Genomic DNA, 17,420 nt, shown 5'->3' with positions numbered 1-17,420 from the left:
GGGCTGCAGTACACCTGTTTATACTTGAAAACACTAGCCTTCCACACCAGGTATTCTGTCCTGAAGCCCTCATCTCAGAGATCCTGAAAAGGAGATTGACTGAATCTGGTCTTTGGTCAGTCTGCATTGAGTTTAATTTCTTAGAATGGGGCAAATATTTGTTAACCCCTGAATGAAGATTTCAAAATTAAAACCTTAATTATAACTTAAATAAGAAAATCATTCAGCTACACATAAATAACACTACGAAAAATTTTTAAGATAAAGCTTTCCTCTTCAGAAGTCACAAAATGTGGCCGGGCACGGTGGCTCATGCCTGTAATCCCAGCACATTGGGAGGCCGAGGTAGGTGGATCACCTGAGGTCAGGAGTTTGAGACCAGCCTGGCCAACATGGCAAAACCCTGTCTCTATTAAAAATACAAAAAGCGGCTGGGCGTGGTGGCAGGCGCCTGTAGTCCCAGCTACTAAGGAGGCTGAAGGAGGAGAATCGCTTAAACCTGGGAGGTGGAGGTTGCGGTGAGCCGAGATTGCACCACTGCACTCCAGCTTGGGAAACAGAGCGAGACTCCATCAAAAAAAAAAAAAAAAAAAAAGAAAAAAGAAAGAAAAACAAGTCACAAAATGCATGAATATCTATATAACACACTGGGGGAGAGGAAATGACAAATTATCTTCTCTATATACTTGTAGACAAGTAATTTGGCATTGTAAAATTTTAAGAGTCATCTTACTGTATGATAAATTGCCCAAACTGACATAGCAAAGTATTTTAGAACTGGAAAAGACACAGACGTCATCTAGTTCTGGCCGGGCTCAGTGGCTCATGCCTGTAATCCCAACATTTTGGGAGGTCAAGACAGAAGGATCACTTGAGGCCAGGAGTTCAAGACCAGCCTGTGCAACATATCAAGACTTCACCTTTACAAAAAAAAAAAAAAAAAAAAAAATTTTAACCAAATTAAATTGTGCCTGGTGGCACAAGCCTGTAGTCCTAGCTACTTGGGACGCTGAAATGGGAAGATTGCTTAAGCCTAGAAGTTCAAGTCTGCAGTGGCCTATAAGCATGCTCCTGCACTGTAGCCTGGGCAACAGAGCGAGACCCTATCTTTAAAAGAACATAAAGGAAAGGAAAGACATCGTCCAGTTCCATGAATTTCAGGGAATCTTTTATTTTAATTGCAACCCACGGTTTTAAATCTCAACCTAACATACACATCTTTACATATATAAAGTTGTATCTTATAATTAAAGCATTTATTTATAACGTAATTGCAGTAGCAGAAACTGTGTACAGTGAATTTTTTCAGAAATCCTAGGCATTGAGATCCCTCTTCCAAAATAGAAATCTTTGAAACTATCATCACTCCCATCCTGACCACCAAAATATAATTCCCTTCTTACAAATATGCTTCAGTGGTCCACACCAAAAGTACTTGCCAAGATGAGCTGATAGTTTACTGTCATATATTTTGTCCCATAGTACCCAAGAACAAACTGGATGTCCTGTGACTTCCTCAGTATTTTAACTAGAGAAGAAACTGGAAATAAATCCAGCAATGCATACAGTGAAAACAAAATCTACACACTAGAATACAGAGCCTGAACGCCTTATGAAATACGCTCCATCTAACTCTGCCCAGGTAACAAGTGCCTTCCACTGCACCACTGCCCTGGGAAAGTCAATCATTCACAAACTCACTGCCTTTCACTAGTGATTTTAATCGTGGCACACAGTTCCTTAAAAGAATTGTGTAATTTTCTGAATAAGTGAAGTGACAAACTACACTTCAAAGAATCCGATTTTAAGGCAGTCAGCACAGAATGCATATTCTTGGCCCGTTTTTATAGGTATATGTATCCAAAAGACAGGATGAAGAATACTCAACTTTATAAAGAGAAACACTGCAACAAGCAAAATAAATCATCTAATCTACACAGGCTTATGTTAACTTTTTACATTACAGATTATCTGAATAGGCTAATAACCTCAGGATAATTCGGAGAAAGGTAACTCCTCAACTGACATTTTATTGTCCTCCTCTAATTTAAATGGTCCTGGAAAAGATGGCAAAGTTGGAAGGGAAAGAATCAAAGGAGTGTAGCTGAAACACTTTAAACATCATATTAAATTTGTCCATTTAATTAAGTCACCTGTCTTCTATTCTACTAACTGGGTATGACACCAAATAAGTTACTTTTCTGAAACTCAGCTTCTTCAATTGTGAAAGTTAGAGTAACAACTATCTCTCAGGATTGCTTTGAGTATTACATTGAAAAAAAAAAGACACAAAAGTGGCAAGCAAAATGTCAAGTACTTATGTAAATATAAAACATCTGAGGATATCATCTTAAGACCTACCTTCTAAATGTTCAAGTGGCTGGTACAATATTTTGCACATGAGTACTCAAATATTTGTCTATTCAATCAGTCGTAATTTAAAAGGACCCAAAACTTTAATGGTAAGAAGGAAGGATTATTTCCTGTACTGCTTATGTATTTACTCACTACTACTACTAAGAAATCAGTCACACTTTTAGAATGGTTACTCATTCAATTCAGTACACAATATTTGGGAATTTTAAAAATTACCACTGTATAACATATACTATTTACAGTGCATATTTTGTGCCCAGTCCTGTGCCAAGCATGCTACCTACAATGACTCATTTAATCCTTACAATACCACTATGGAGAAGTTATTATCCCTATCTTATAAATGAAAAACAAAAGCACAGGTTCACGTAACATTCCCAAGGTCACAAGGTGAGCAAATGGCAGAGCTGCTGTTACTCAAACTTGGGTCTGACATCAAAGCCCTCACTCCCAACTACTCATCCTCTTGTTCAATATGGTACCCACTAGCCACAGGTGGCTACTGAGCACTTGAAATGTGGTTAGTCTGAACTAAACCTTGCTGTAATCCTAAAATGTACACTAGATTTTGAAGACTTTGTTTGAAAACAAGAATGTACAGTATCTCACTGTAATACTGGTTACATGTTTAAAAAAAAACATTCTGGATATAAATGGTTCGATAAAACATATTCTTAAAATTAATTCCACCTGCTCAATTTACTTTCTTCCTGTGACTACTAGAAAGTTTAAAATTACATGTGGCTTACAATATATTTCTTTTGGATAGCACTGATTTAGAACACACAGAATGTCTTATAATATATATGAAAAGTATGAAATAATTTTAAATTTACAAATACAATATATTTTAAAGAATACATTCAGATACTTTCCAATCTTAACAGCTGTTTTAATACTAAGTTAGTAGTGTGCCTGATAAAAATTTTAATCCCTTAATGTAAAAACACATTGTCACTTGAATATTCCAAACCAGATTAATTCTAAGAATTTCCTATTAGGAAAATTGCTTTCTTACCACTATAAAAGTGATACTGACTCATCCACACATACACTACAGAAATACAAAAAAGAATCATCATCTCAGAGTTAAGGTTTTTATCAGTCATTCCTTCCACGTATATGTATTAGTACGAATGGTATGAAATATTAGTTTCATGTAATTTTATCATTTTGTAACTTGTTTTTCTGATTATGAACCTCTTCCTTTATCACATATTCTCAACATTTTTAACTATTTCGAAAATAATTATAAATTTACAGGAAGTTGCAAAAATGGTACACAGAGGTCCCATGTAATCTCCACCCAATTTCCCAACATGTGCACCTTCTTGATAGCACAATGTCAAAACCCGGAAACTGACATTGGTAGGTATGCATATAGTTCTACGCCACTTTATCACGTTTAGATTCATGTAACTACCACCACAATCAAGATGCAGACCTACTTCATCACCACAAAGATCTTCCTCTTGCTACCCTTTTACAGTTATATCCATCTCCCTCCCTCCCACCACTAGTCCTAACTCCTGGCAACCACTAATGTGTTCTCCTATCTCTGTGATGTTATCATTTCAAGGTTAATAGTATCCTATAGTATGAGACCTTTTAAGATTGGCTTTTTTCACTCAGCATAAAGCCCCAGGAGTCCACCCAAGTTATTCTATGTATCCATAGTTTGTTCCTTCTTGTTGCTGAATAGTATTCCACAGCATGAATGTACCATTCACCTACTGAAGAACATGTGAGTTTTTTCTAGTTTTGGGCTATTACAAATAAAGAAAGCTGTGGGCAGGTTTTCTGTGAACACTAGCTTTCATTTCTCTGGGATAAATGCTCAGGAGGCAACTGCTAGGTCCTACGGTAAGTATATGTTTCACTTTGTAAGAAACTGCCAACCTATTTTCCAAAGTGGAATGTACCATTTCATATTGTCACCAGCAATGTGTGGCAGATCTGAAAACTTTTTTTAAAAAAAATACGACAGGTATGGGCTGGGTGCAGTGGCTCATGGCTGTAATCCCAACACTCTGGGAGGCCGAGGCAGGCGGATCATGAGGTCAGGAGATTGAGACCATCCTGGCTAACACGATGAAACCCCGTCTCTATTAAAAATACAAAAAAAGTAGCCAGGCGTCGTGGCGAGCACCTGTAGTCCCAGCTACTTGGGAGGCTGAGGCAGGAGAACGGCGTGAACCCGGGAGGTGGAGCTTGCCGTGAGCCAACATTGCACCATGGCACTCCAGCCTAGGCAACAGAGCGAGACTCCGCCTCAAAAAAAAAAAAAAAAAAAAAAAATGACAGGTATGAAAACCCACAAAACATTTTTAACAGCTGCAAATTATTCCATCATGGTGGTTCCATAATTTTGGCAATTCCCTAATAATCCCTATTTAAGTCATTTTCAATTTTTTGTTGTAATAATGACATAATTCGTAACAGGAATTTTTATATGCAGGTCAAGCAAATTCCTAGAAGTTATGTTGCTAGATCACAGAGCACAAATATTTTAAAGGCATTTGATAACAACTGCCGTACTGGCATTCAGAAAATGTAAATCAACTCCCATACCCGCAAAGAGTCTATGAGAATGCCTACCTCTCAATCTCAGTGAAGTTATTTTTTTAATCTTTAAAACTTGATTTGCCAAAAAAAAAAGTTATCTTATTTTGTATTTCTTTGAGTAATGGGAAGGCTATACATTTCTCATATTTACTGACTTAATTTGTAGTTCTTTTATTACTTATTTGCATTCTTTGCAGGCTTTTTACTGGAATATTGGTTTACTGATTATAAGACCTAGTTCCATCTCTCCACTGTGCAATGCAAAAAAAACTAAGATTTTTTTTTTTCTTGAGACCAGGTCTTGCTCTGTCGTCCAGGCTGGAGTATAGGAGCGCAGTCATAGATGACTGTAGCCTCGAACTCCTGAGATCAAGGAATCCTCCTGACTCAGCCTCCCAAGTAGCTGGGATTACAGGTATGCACCACCATGCCCAGCTAATTTTATTTTTGTAAAGACGGGTTCTCACTTTGTTGCACAGGCTGGTTTCAAACTCCTAACTGTTAGCAAGCAAGCCTCCTGCTTCAGGTTCCCAAAGTACTGGAATAACAGGCATGAGCCACCACATCACAGGCAGAAATCAGATTTTTTTTTAAACATGTCTGAAATCCAATCCTAAGTGCTAATAATGCAAGACAGATGATTTTAGAATGCAAAAAGATAGGGTTTAATTGATATGGTTCCCTAATTTATAAACACTCCTATACTTTGCACAATGTTTTCACCAATTAAGTAATCACCTCAAATGCCAAAAACATGGTTCCTATAAATGTAGACCACTTACTTTTCTTAAGTTCACTTTGAAAATGTCAACATCTAATTTTCTGAACCTCTGGGAATGGGACTCAACAATGTGTTGAAGAAGTCTTCCAAGTGATTCTGATAACATGCTAAAGTTTGAGAACCAGCAATCTAAACAAATTTAGAACAAAAATATTAAGTGTGGGTTCTCTTGTATACATAATTTTTCTTTAATGGAAGATTTGGGCAAAGTTAATTATGCTATAGATACTAAGAATCCAATGTTTCGGTTCTTCCCAAAATGAAAATAATCCTGAAAGAAATCTGGATTTTATATTTATTTTCTACAAATAGAACTCTAAAACCATTAAGTGTTCATAAAACTTCTCCCCTAGAAGAAGAAATCAAAATGAACTCTATCACCCAACAGACAAGAATACATGCCTTTAAAAATCAAATTCAATTTGTTTCATATAACACATAGCATAATTCCCACTCCCATAGGGAACCATCATTTTGAAAATTCAATGAAATATCATTATTAAAGCAAAGCAACTGTAAAACCATAGTTACTCAAATATGTGAGGTCCAATGAACAAAATGCTCAATAAATAATTCTGAATGGCAGGATGATAGGTGACCTTTGTTTGTTTTTCTGTTTTAACCTAGGGACCAGTCAAGTGACAGGAGTCCTGATTCTTGCAGTTCTTCCCGTTTCCCCGAGTTCAAACATCAACCTTCTCTCATTGGCTACGTGGGCCAGTAAATTTTTGGCTTTTCTGACTTAAGGTAGTTTGAGCTAGATTCCTAATTATAGAGCAATCTTGACTATTTCTGTAGCACTTATGATATTAAACCTGTTTAGTTTTGTGAAAGAAGGACAAGAACAGTTAAACCACATAGCTACACAAGAAATCCGATTTGTTCTTAGAAAGCAGCCACCAGGTTTGTTTTCTCCCTATGACTAACTACCATGTATTGTATGTATTATGAGACCCAGTACACCGATGATACTGGCTTCATATATCACCCTTAATTTCATTTCTTGTCCCTCTCAAAGGCGGTTAAAGTTTCATCCTAGGTTGTATTTGCTAATGCTCTTAAATTGTAGAGAAAAATATTTTGAATACATTTTAAGAAAGATGCTTTTTTAACATATTCCTTCCACTAGTTTCTTTTCCCAACCACAGGACAATTTAAGTAGATTTTCTAAATTGACAGAGGGAAGAAAGGAGGGGAGAAAGTCATATCTAATCCTATTTAAAAACAAAATTTTCACCATTTACCTTGTGATTTCAACTATTCATGATTTCTGAGTAACACAGTAATTTATGTGCATTGCCCTTACTGAGAATTCCTTTTTGGCACCATAGTCTGTGTCACTCACTGCATGGAACTGAAACTACAGCTAAATAAATGAGTGAAGTGAATGAGTCACGACTTCAATCTAACCAAAGTAATTAATCCAAATTACTCAACAGAATAGTGGCATACACAATGTACAAAGTATGACTATCAAGGGTACAAGATGCAACAATCAAATTATAGGTATATTAACATGGCAGAACAACAGATAACATTTCCAACAATACTCAAAATGGTTTTGCCACCATTTTTAAACCGCCATAGATGCCAGTTTACAAACAGGAATGTAGTTGCTTATCACATCTTAACACATCTAACATTCCCCACAACTGGTCTGGTACCACATGACTGATCCCCTGCTTTATTATCAGACTTTCCAATATGACTACTGGCCACTGAAATCACCGATGGGCAACAGCAAATAGAAAGAATTGTCACAGTTATTTAGGGAAGTGTGTCAATGCTCTGAAGCTCAAAACCACTCCAGAAGTACTTTAAATGCACTGCCTACAGCCTCCAAGGCTATAGTTCTATGTTTAACTTCTAGTACTTGTTTTTTTTAAGGGGGGGTGTGGGGCAGGGAGTAGGGAACTATAACAGAAAAACAGGAATACTAGTTTTAAGGGCACACTTCATAAAGACAACTTTCCCCTAATCCAGTAACATTCAACACACAAGATGAAAGCCCCAAGATTTTGAAAAAACAGTTATTTATTAGAACTCTTAACTGGAACTGCTTCTCCCAGTCTTCATTTATTCTGTATACATTTACTCAACCCCTACACCAAATGCCAGGCACTGTAACAGACACAGCAAACTAAAGCTATGAAACAAAAAGGTCTTGTCCTCAAAAAAGGTGACAACCTAAAAGAGACAGATTGGAAATCAAATTAAAAATACAGTCTATGTGTTTATGACAGAGGTATGAATGACTGGAGGGGAATGGAAAGGCTTCCTGAGACGCATGTCTCAGACAAACAGGAGTCAGCCTGGACAAAAGGAAGAAGCATTTCAGAAGAAGACACAAAGGAAAAGCATATGAAGGTAAGGTAAGGAAGTGAGATATCATGGTCCACGGTTGGAAAACACCAAGCAGTTTGGCATAACACACACAAACGCTGTGTATGGAGGGCAGATGGAGCGATGATAGGCTGCTTCCAGAAATTCTGAAGAATGACACAGAAAAGGACCAAATCACAAGCCCCTTGTGATACTAAGGATTGGGTTTTATCCAAAAGGTAATGAGAATCAGGAGCTCATTCTAAGCAGGAATGGGATATAATCTATTTGGGATTTTAGAAAACACTCTGATAGGTGAATTCCGCTTTTCACCTATGTGGGATCTGAACTGCCTTTAAGTCGTTCATGTAGAGATGCCAGGAAGCAGCTGGATTTGTTTGTCCTGTGTTCGTGTGCATGGGAGTGGTGATGCAGGTTAACAAATAGTATCTGGGAATCACCAGCTCCTGAGGAGATGTGTAAAGGTGTGGACATCACCTGAAGACAGTGAATAGGGAGGGGGGCAAACAACTATTAATAAGTAACTTGTATCAACCTATACAACAAACCCTACATCCAAGAATCATAAGGCCCAGTTTAGATCCCAGATTCAGTGAGGGTTTTCCTGAGGAAGCCCCAGAGAATGACTATCTCTAACTTCTAAAAAGCACATGCGGTCTCTATTACGTACTTGCGCATACCACGGTGTTCACATCACTGGGTACACTTCACTGGCTTTCTTCTTATGGTCTTATCTGTCAACAAGTCTGCTAAGTTCCTTGAAAGCAGGAATTTTCCCATTTATTCAACCAATGCCTCAAAAGAGAAATGATAAACAATACTATTGATGAGAGGCAGGAGCTGACTCCTTTTACGTCCTCTAAAAAAGCTGCACACACCGGGTTTCATTCCTTTTGCATAATGATGCCTGGAGGAGACAGCTGTTCAAGTATGTGGGTAATAAACACAGGGTGAAGACAGGTTCTCTCTCTAGAACGTGTAAGGAAGGGTCTGCATGCAGAGTTGAATGCCTAAGATATTCTTAGAATAAAACAGACTGGTAAAAGAAGCAAGAACTGCACACAACAACATGGATGAATCCTGCACACCTAACCATGAGTGCAACAAGCCAGATTCAGAAGTATATGTATGTACCACGATGCATACACTGTGGCTACTAAGCAAAGTGGTACGTACAGTATGTACACTTCTGAGACTGGCTTGTTTCACTCACTGTGGAGTATACTGTATATACACAGTGGTACATACAGTATTTACTGTGTACTGTATACATAGTATACTCCACTCGCATAAAGTTCAAAAACAAGCACAACTGATCTCTAGTATTAAAAGACAGGAATGGGGTGGGGGAAGTGGCCCATAGGGGACAGCGTACAAGGGGCTTCCGGTAATGTTCTAGTAATGTTCTCTTTAAGAATCTAGGAGCAAGCCAGCACAGTGGCTCATGCCTATAATACCAACTCTTTGGGAGGCTGAGGCGGGAGGATAGCTTGATCCCAGAAATTAGAGACTAGCCTAAGCAACATAGGGACACCCTGTCTCACAAAAAAAAAAAAAAAGCTCTTAAAAGTGTGCCAGGCATGGTGGCACATGTCTATGGTCCCAACTACTCAGGAGGCTGAGGTGAGAGGATCACTTGAGCCTCAAAGCAGGGGCTACAGTGAGCTGTGATTACACCAACACACTCTAGCCTCGGCAACAGAGCCAGATACCTGTCTCCAAAAAAAAAAAAAAAAAAAAATCAATCTGGGTGCTAGTTGCAAAGGTATGCTCACTTTGCAAAACTTTATCAAATCCTTATACTTACGATTTGTGCACTTCTATGTATGCGACAGCTGAAAAAGTTTATATCTATAGGTAAAAAGGGAAGTGGGAGTACTAGTTATGAAAAGTAACACAGAAGATGCCACAAAGAGAAAAAGCATGGGTGATGAGCCAAAAGAGAAAACAAGTGCCAGGAAGACTGTAGAATGTATTAGCTCAAGTCATTTAGGACACGACAGACCTACTATTTACCGAAAGTCCTAATGAACCGAATTAGTTCTGATAACTATTTTGGTAAACTACAGCTACTTGAGAAAGTTTTTAATCTTGGAATTTTCTCCAGCACCTACTAAAATGCACAACAAATACACGCCACATGAATAAATAGTATGTAAGTGAATCCATTCATAATCTCCCACCCTAATAACTAACAGTACTAGTAAATTAGCTGGCCTAGGTTTAGTCTACAACACAGAACTAAGTTTATAAGTTTAGCAGCCTATGCACAAGGGCTCCAAATCTAAAAGCTGTCTGTCCCCCAACCAAATGAGCTAAATGGCACAGGTAAACCTACATAAGAATTACCCCTGGCTCAAAAAGGAAGTAGCATTACTTTTTCCTAAAAAATTAAATGCATTATCTCAACGTTGTCTATGAAGCAGTCACTCCACCCAGTTCTCATCACTCTGTAGTTCCTTATCCTGCTCTAAATTCTTCGTAGCACTTGTCGCTAGCTGAAATTGTTATTTTTCTGTTCATTTGTTTATTTTCTCTTCCTGTCCATAGTATTTTAAGCTCCGTAAGAACAGGGACCTGGTCCGTCTTTATACCACCGTACACCAAGAGTGCAAACAGCTGTGTGCTCAATAAAAACTTGTCAATGACCACAACTACCCAGGTAATTTACTTTAAGGTCACCAAGTACACATAAGATCAAGTCACTACCAATAAATCAGTTAAGTCCAATGCAACAGTAAACACAAAATAAATTATTACTCTGTTCCTGGGTAAGAATGATCTTAAAATTGTACCAGCTTTCAGCTTGGAAGGTTTGATAAAAGTTTGATTTGGAAGACAGATAATTTTTATGTATTTTTATGGAGAATTTTTATGAAAGACAAACACTACAACAAAAACAATGTGATGAAAGGAGCAAAACCACTGCTGTGGATTACCAGGAAACATGAGTAAGAGGCTTGGCTTTGCCCAGTGTAGGTACCTTATCTTATTTCTGGGAGTTTTTCTACCTAAAAAGCATCACAGGATGATGCCTTTTTGAAGCTTCCAGCAAAGATCATAACTATGTCGTGCTTTTCCATAAAACTTCTACTAAAGTACTTCATGACAATTCAAGAGATTTTGGGTTGTCAGGGTATCTAAATTTAAGGGGGGGATGGATAGTTCAAAGTTACAACTGCAAAAAACTGGTAAGTTCTCAAGAGAAACGTATTACACACAAAACAGCTGCTTCTTCAACACTTCCAATTCAATATCCTGAATACCAAATTTTTTCAAAGATAATTATTTCTACACAATTTTATTCTACACCTAATTTCCTCACTCATACTTGTCTATAAAAGCTCCAAAAACAGTCAACTTTTCAGAGGGGCAGTATTGAAATAAACAGGGATGAAATAAAACATGATCTCAACACAGTGATACATTTCTGGAGTTGAAGACCAGGAAGTTCTAAACCTATGGTAATTAGCCAAAGTAAAAATTTTCCAATTTCGCAAATGAATATGATTAAGCAGTAGCTGAAAGTAAAAATGCAGAACTAGTATCAAGGGAATACTAATCAACAACTATATTCAGCAATGTCTTGGTAATTTTTATTTTACAATTAAGGTAACATTGAATGCAGAGAAATAACAAGACCACAAAAATAAAATCAAATCACCAAGTCTAGGAAGCTACTCTGCCCAATCTTGAGGAATGCAACTTAACAAAACAACAGTTAGGGGCTGGGCAAATCCCAGCACTTTGGGAGGTCAAGGGAGGAGGATCCCTTGAGGCCAGGAATTCAAGACCAACCTGAGCAACATAGCAAAACCCTGTCTCTTCATTTAAAAAAAAAAAAAAAAAAAACCACCACCACAACAAAAAAACATCAGCTGGAAGTGTAGGAAGGTGGAAAATACAAAGAAAAAAAAAAACACACACACACACACAGTTGGGTACATTCATGCATTTGCAGTTTTTTTCTCCTACTTTTAAAAGCTGGTATCCTCTTTCTTGAGACTGGCAAAGCAGGATGGGAAATACTACTTTATCACTTAAGAAAGGGATAGTGTTTCTCCCCCAGCCACTTGCCACCTTACACACACATTCTAACATGCACTCTTTTATTTTCTAACTTGAAAGGCTCAGGGTACATCAGCATGGTACTGAAGCAACCTGTTGCCCATGACTTCTCCATTCTGTTGTGTTAGACTTACAGAATGGATATAAGAAAACCATTTGACATGATAGAAATGTTCTAAAACTGGGTTGCGGTGATGGCTGCACAACTCCTTAAAATGACTAGAAATCACTGATTTGCACACTTAAAATCGGTGTTATAAGTAAATTATCAGTCACTCCTGCAAGGCAGGAGGACCACTTGAGGCCAGGAGTTCAAGACCAGTCTGGGCAACAGGGCGAAACCTTGTCTCTATAAAAATTACAAAACTTCGCCAGATGTGGTGGTGCACACCCATAGTCCCAGCTACTCAGGAGGTTCAGGTGAAAGAATCGCTTGAGCCACGGAGGTTGAGGCTGCAGTGAGCCATGATTATGCCACTGCACTCTAGCTTGGGTGACAAAGGCCCTGTCTCCAAACAAAAGGATATGTATATAACCAGAAAAGGCATAAAGAGTGGACAGCCTAGTTAGAAAAACAAGTTTATTAAAGAACCAAAGACACCCAACACATATTGATAATACATCTAAAATATAGATCTCTCCTGCTGCCCCTGAAACTCCACACAGCCTAGGCCACCCTCTTCCCTTAACAGATTCCTTAAGACCATCTCACCTTTCATTCTGCTCTACTGCTGCTCCAAAAAGAAAAAAAAGACCTCATTCTCAATCACCTTAACAATTCCACCTGCAGAACTAAAAATATCTGACGTACATGGTAATAGTGAAAAGGTGACAGGTGATTTTGTAATTCTCCTTGTCCAAAAGAAATGGAGAAGAAGGAATCCTTCTGATTCCCTAAGTCAGACCCCTGCATCCGTACAGCCTTTATAATTGGAATTATGATCATTCCCATACATGGCTTATCAACATTTTAACATTCCCCTCTCCTCTCTCCAATCCCTTCAGCAGCATCTTTCATATCCTAGGAATTTAGTAAGTGTTCTTTAGACGAATGGCAGTATTTTCCCAATCACATCAGCAATATCAATTCCACCCTCAAAGGGCAAATATAGTTCTCTATCATACTGGCCTACCACTAAGTCACAGGTGGTTTCCTTGGTTGACTGGTAGATGATGGTGACAGCGACGAGAATGATCAAAAACTGCAAAATAACCACCGGCTAGCCAACTAGCTAGAATTGTTAAAATAAGTAACACCAGCTCAGAGCAATAAAACACAATTTCTGTGCCACGAAACAAATTATTCTAAAAATCACAAATATTTGCCTATTACCCAGCATCCAAAACACAAGTTTTCTATTGCCATCAATCAATACCAAGTCTGATTAAAACTACACAAGATAGAAAAAGTCAAATTCATATTCAAAGCTTTGAGGTACAAAAAAAATACAAGAGGGCCAAGAAAAAAACATGGCAGTAACCAGTATCACAAAGGGATTAACCAACAGTTAACACACAAGACAGGATAGGATGAAAACCTGTCGAACTCACTTCTCCACATAAAACCTGTTCATAATGTAGGAAAACCAAAACGTTATTTGCATTCCAACCAATGATGACTTCTGAATAGATCTAAAACACCAAAATATTGACAATAACCAAAATGAAACTGTGGCCAGCTAAGAGTGTCATGAATGGACACAGTTTTCTGTCCTCACACCTGTTAAATCTGTATTCAAATCCTATTAAATGACAACAGAAAATTACTCGAAGACCCTTAGATGCCTCTCCCTGTTCCTGAATAGACTCTAAAATATTTTCATTGTGAGTAATTCAGTATTTTTAACTAAGTTTCAACTGTCATCTGTGGCTCTGAAAAAACTTTAAACATATATACATGCCGTTTTTAAAAGTCAACACCTTCCATGTGCTTCCGAAAAATTGATGAGTAAGGTTTTTAAAAATACATGTTAAAAACTGAAATGCACTTCATTATGAGATAATCATTCCCAGCAATAAATCAGACATAAACTTTTGAATTTGGTTTACGTTTCTCTTCACCAGTAATGTTCTCAAGTTCTTAGGAGTTTCCTAATCATTTACTTGAACACCATCTACGGTAACACTCAAAGCAAAACCACAATAAAGAGGTTTGGCCTCTGAGGGATTCTACACGTAAAAAACATTACTCATAAATAATATACAATCACTACCGCTTTAAATAACAAATACATTTCTAAAAACTTTCATGCCATTTGATGGAATTCCCTATTTTAGACAGCAAAACAAAATCTATGAAACTACTGATGCGTGTTTTTTTTACTTTAGATACATTCCATGACAATACAAAACACCGACAAAAATTTACTTAAAACAAGGTATGGGGTAGTATTTTCAGTTTTTGATTATTTTTATTCAAAGGTCTCATCATTCAAAGAGTGCAATTCACAGAAACAATAATTAGGCCAATTAATCTCAGAGTTAGATTATTTTAGGTTGCCCAATAATCCTATTTAATCCCAAGTATAAATAAACCAATGAAACCTTAACATGACATATTCATCTAACCAAAAAACAATATCCAGTTGGAACTGTGAAGTACTACTACACAGTCATACTGGAATGTCACCAATTCAAAAATACGTACCTGATAAAATGAGATTTTTGGCAATCAACTGTAATGTTCTAAAGAATCCACCAAAAACTCATTCTGTCTCACATACACACCCAATGCCTGTTCATTAAATGACACCAAGAACAGTTTAACTTCAAACTCTAACGCCAATGAAACAAATTCCAGACACAAATTAAAAGATGACCGAGACTACAACATCAGTCTTGACATTTTATCCAAGTATTTATGAATGTTAAATCTAAAGTAGTTCAACTCATTTTAATCACATGGTTTACGACCTTCATCAAAATGAAAAGGAATTCTTTCAACATTCTTTTCATCATAATAGAGCTTTAAACACAAACTTCCACATAGTCACTGCTCATTTCACCATTTTACAAAATCGTCCCCCATCACCACCCCACATAAGCTAGTCAAAGAAAAAAAAAAAACTGACAGCTCAGCCTCCCACAAAATGCACTTACTTTATCAAATACCGACATTTATTTTCAAGTGCAAGAAAGTAACAGACATTTGCAGCTCAAGACAGGAAAAGCACAGCCAGCCTTACTACCCCCACTAAATTTCTCAGACAAGAGAAAAATAACTCGGGACAGGCAAATTAAAACCATTCTACACATGGCAAAAATATAAAAGGTCTATGTCCTACAATCCATAGCGACAGTACTGCTTCCTCTCTTCCCCAGCCAATACCAATAAGCCAATAGACACAAGTGTCAAATAAATCCAGTGTCTGTTTGAAATAAGATGAAAACCTGGAAAAATTCCCTCCCATAAATCATTTAGTGAACACAAGGCTTTTCACCCAACACTTAATACACTCAACCCAAAAACACACACAACCCACCCGCAAATGCAAAAAAAGCCGTAATCAACAAGTTGGAAAAAGGGCAGAAAGTAAGGCTCACTACCCTCTCTCACTTAAAAAAAAAAAAAAAAAGTCCTTTAACAAAAGGTAACACAGATCTTCAAGTACCTGGTGGATGTGCCTTTCCTCACATCGCAGATGCTGCATTTAAAGGCTTCAGCACTGTTTCTGAAGGTGCAGACGCTACAGTCCCAAAATCCTTCGTCTGCGGCAGGTTTCGCTTGTCTTTTTGGCCTTCGGAGGAGTGGAGAGTGGGGGAAAAGGGAGGGAAGAGGCAGGGAGCAGGAAAACGGGGGAGAGACAGCAAAACACAGGCGCGAGTGAGCCGTCGTAATTTCGCAGGAATCCAGTGCTGGAAACTTCGCTCAGGCGACCACCCACCCACCCTTTCCGGGGACTGGAAGAGGGAGCGAGGAAGGGAACCGGGCGCCCCCACTGGCACCCTGCAAGCCCCGGGCCCGGGCCGGATAGCCTCGCACACCAGGCGGTGGCGGCGGCGCCCCGGGAAGGGCCGAGGCGGGCGCAGGAAGCGGGCGGACTTGTGGACTTGAGCGTGGGGCTGGGGGGGGCCGGGAGGGGAGCCGCGGGCCGGATCTGGAGGGGGCGCGCAGGGGCAGCCCGAGGCCGGCGACGGGGAGTGGGCCGGCTCCTTCCCTCTCCACTCCCAAGCTCGCGCCCTCCCTCCCTCCCTCCCCACCTGGTTAAATCTCCCTTTGTCTGGGAGGAGTGGCGGCGGCGGCGGCGGCGGAGGGCGGCTGAGGAGGAGCCGCCATGGCTGCGGCGCGCACGGCCGCCGGCCCCGAGCGGGAGCGACACCGCCTCCCGCCGCCGCCGCCGCCGCCGCCACCGCCCGCCGCCTCCCCCCGCCCCCGGATCTCCATCTTAGCAGCGCCTCCCCCCGCCCCGGGTGGCTCCGGGGCCTAGTCGTCGCCGGCCCCCGCCCGCCCCCAGCCCTCCCTCCCCTTCCGCCCCCTCCGCTCGGAGCAGGTACCTGGTCGGGCTCTTCTTGTCGCCCATGGTCATGGATGGGCTGTACCCCCGCCCCCCCCAAGCCGAAACCGGCGCCGCTCGGAGGAGAAACGCCGTCCGGGGAGTCGTCGCGGACCGGCCCCCCTCCCTCCCCCGCGCCCGCCCGCCCTCAGCCGCTGCGGCTCGAGCTCCGGCCGCCGCCGCCGCCGCCGCCGCCGCCGCCGTCAGTCTCCGGCCGAGACTAGTCCCCGCCAGCGCCGCCTCCGCCGAGTGACTGACGAGGGGCGGGGCCGGGCGCCGCGCGTCACGCGCCGTGCGGCCAATGGGAGGGCAGCGGCCGGCGCCGCGAGGGCGGAGGCGGGGCGCGGGGGAAGGCGGGGCGTGGCGGACGTGGGCCGGGCCGTCGGTGTGCGTGCCCGGGAGTGTGTGCGCGCTGGGGGCGCGCGTGCCTGCCGGTGGCCCCGCGGCCCGGCGTGGCGGAGCGTGCAAGCCCGGCGGGGCGCACGTGGCCGCGCCCGGGAGCTGGCAACTGGCTTCGGGCCGCGCTCGGCGCCCCGTGAGGCTGTTGCCGGGATCGGGACTTCGGGGCGGCCCCGAAGCCGCCCCGGGGAAGTAGTTCCACGCAGTTTGCGCGCGCCGCGGGAGCTTGCGACAGCCTGACCGCTCACAGCGCCTCGAGGCTTGCAGTGCCCTGGGGGCCGACAAGGTCCTCCTTTGGACCGCGTTCCCCCGCGCCCTTCTTCTGCCATGCGGAGCTTTGTATTTGCCTCTTCTGAAGTCCCTGCCTCCGGCCGACACGCTGGCCCGAAGCCCCC

General features: G+C 41.0%; 1 protein-coding gene across 2 annotated transcripts in view; it reads right to left on the bottom strand.

Moving 5' to 3' along the window:
* RYBP (RING1 and YY1 binding protein) overlaps nt 1-16,848 on the bottom strand; it is a 72,595-nt gene extending 55,747 nt beyond the window's left edge. Inside the window, exons 1-2 of one of the 2 annotated variants that reach the window (XM_055259045.2) lie at nt 16,628-16,848; nt 15,745-15,870 (exon numbers count right to left, since the gene is read on the bottom strand). In XM_055259045.2, the coding sequence (XP_055115020.1) occupies nt 15,745-15,870; nt 16,628-16,659 (158 nt within the window). In that variant the 5' untranslated portion in view covers nt 16,660-16,848. The remainder of the gene's footprint in view (nt 1-15,744; nt 15,871-16,627) is intronic. The other variant, XM_055259047.2, reaches the window with a different exon arrangement.
* Nucleotides 16,849-17,420: the final 572 nt, after the last annotated feature.

This window comes from Symphalangus syndactylus, chromosome 21 (genome assembly GCF_028878055.3).
Source record: "Symphalangus syndactylus isolate Jambi chromosome 21, NHGRI_mSymSyn1-v2.1_pri, whole genome shotgun sequence".
NCBI lineage: Eukaryota > Metazoa > Chordata > Mammalia > Primates > Hylobatidae > Symphalangus > Symphalangus syndactylus.
The sequence above is the reverse complement of the archived record's forward strand: the minus strand, read 5'-3'. Positions and strand labels throughout refer to the sequence as shown.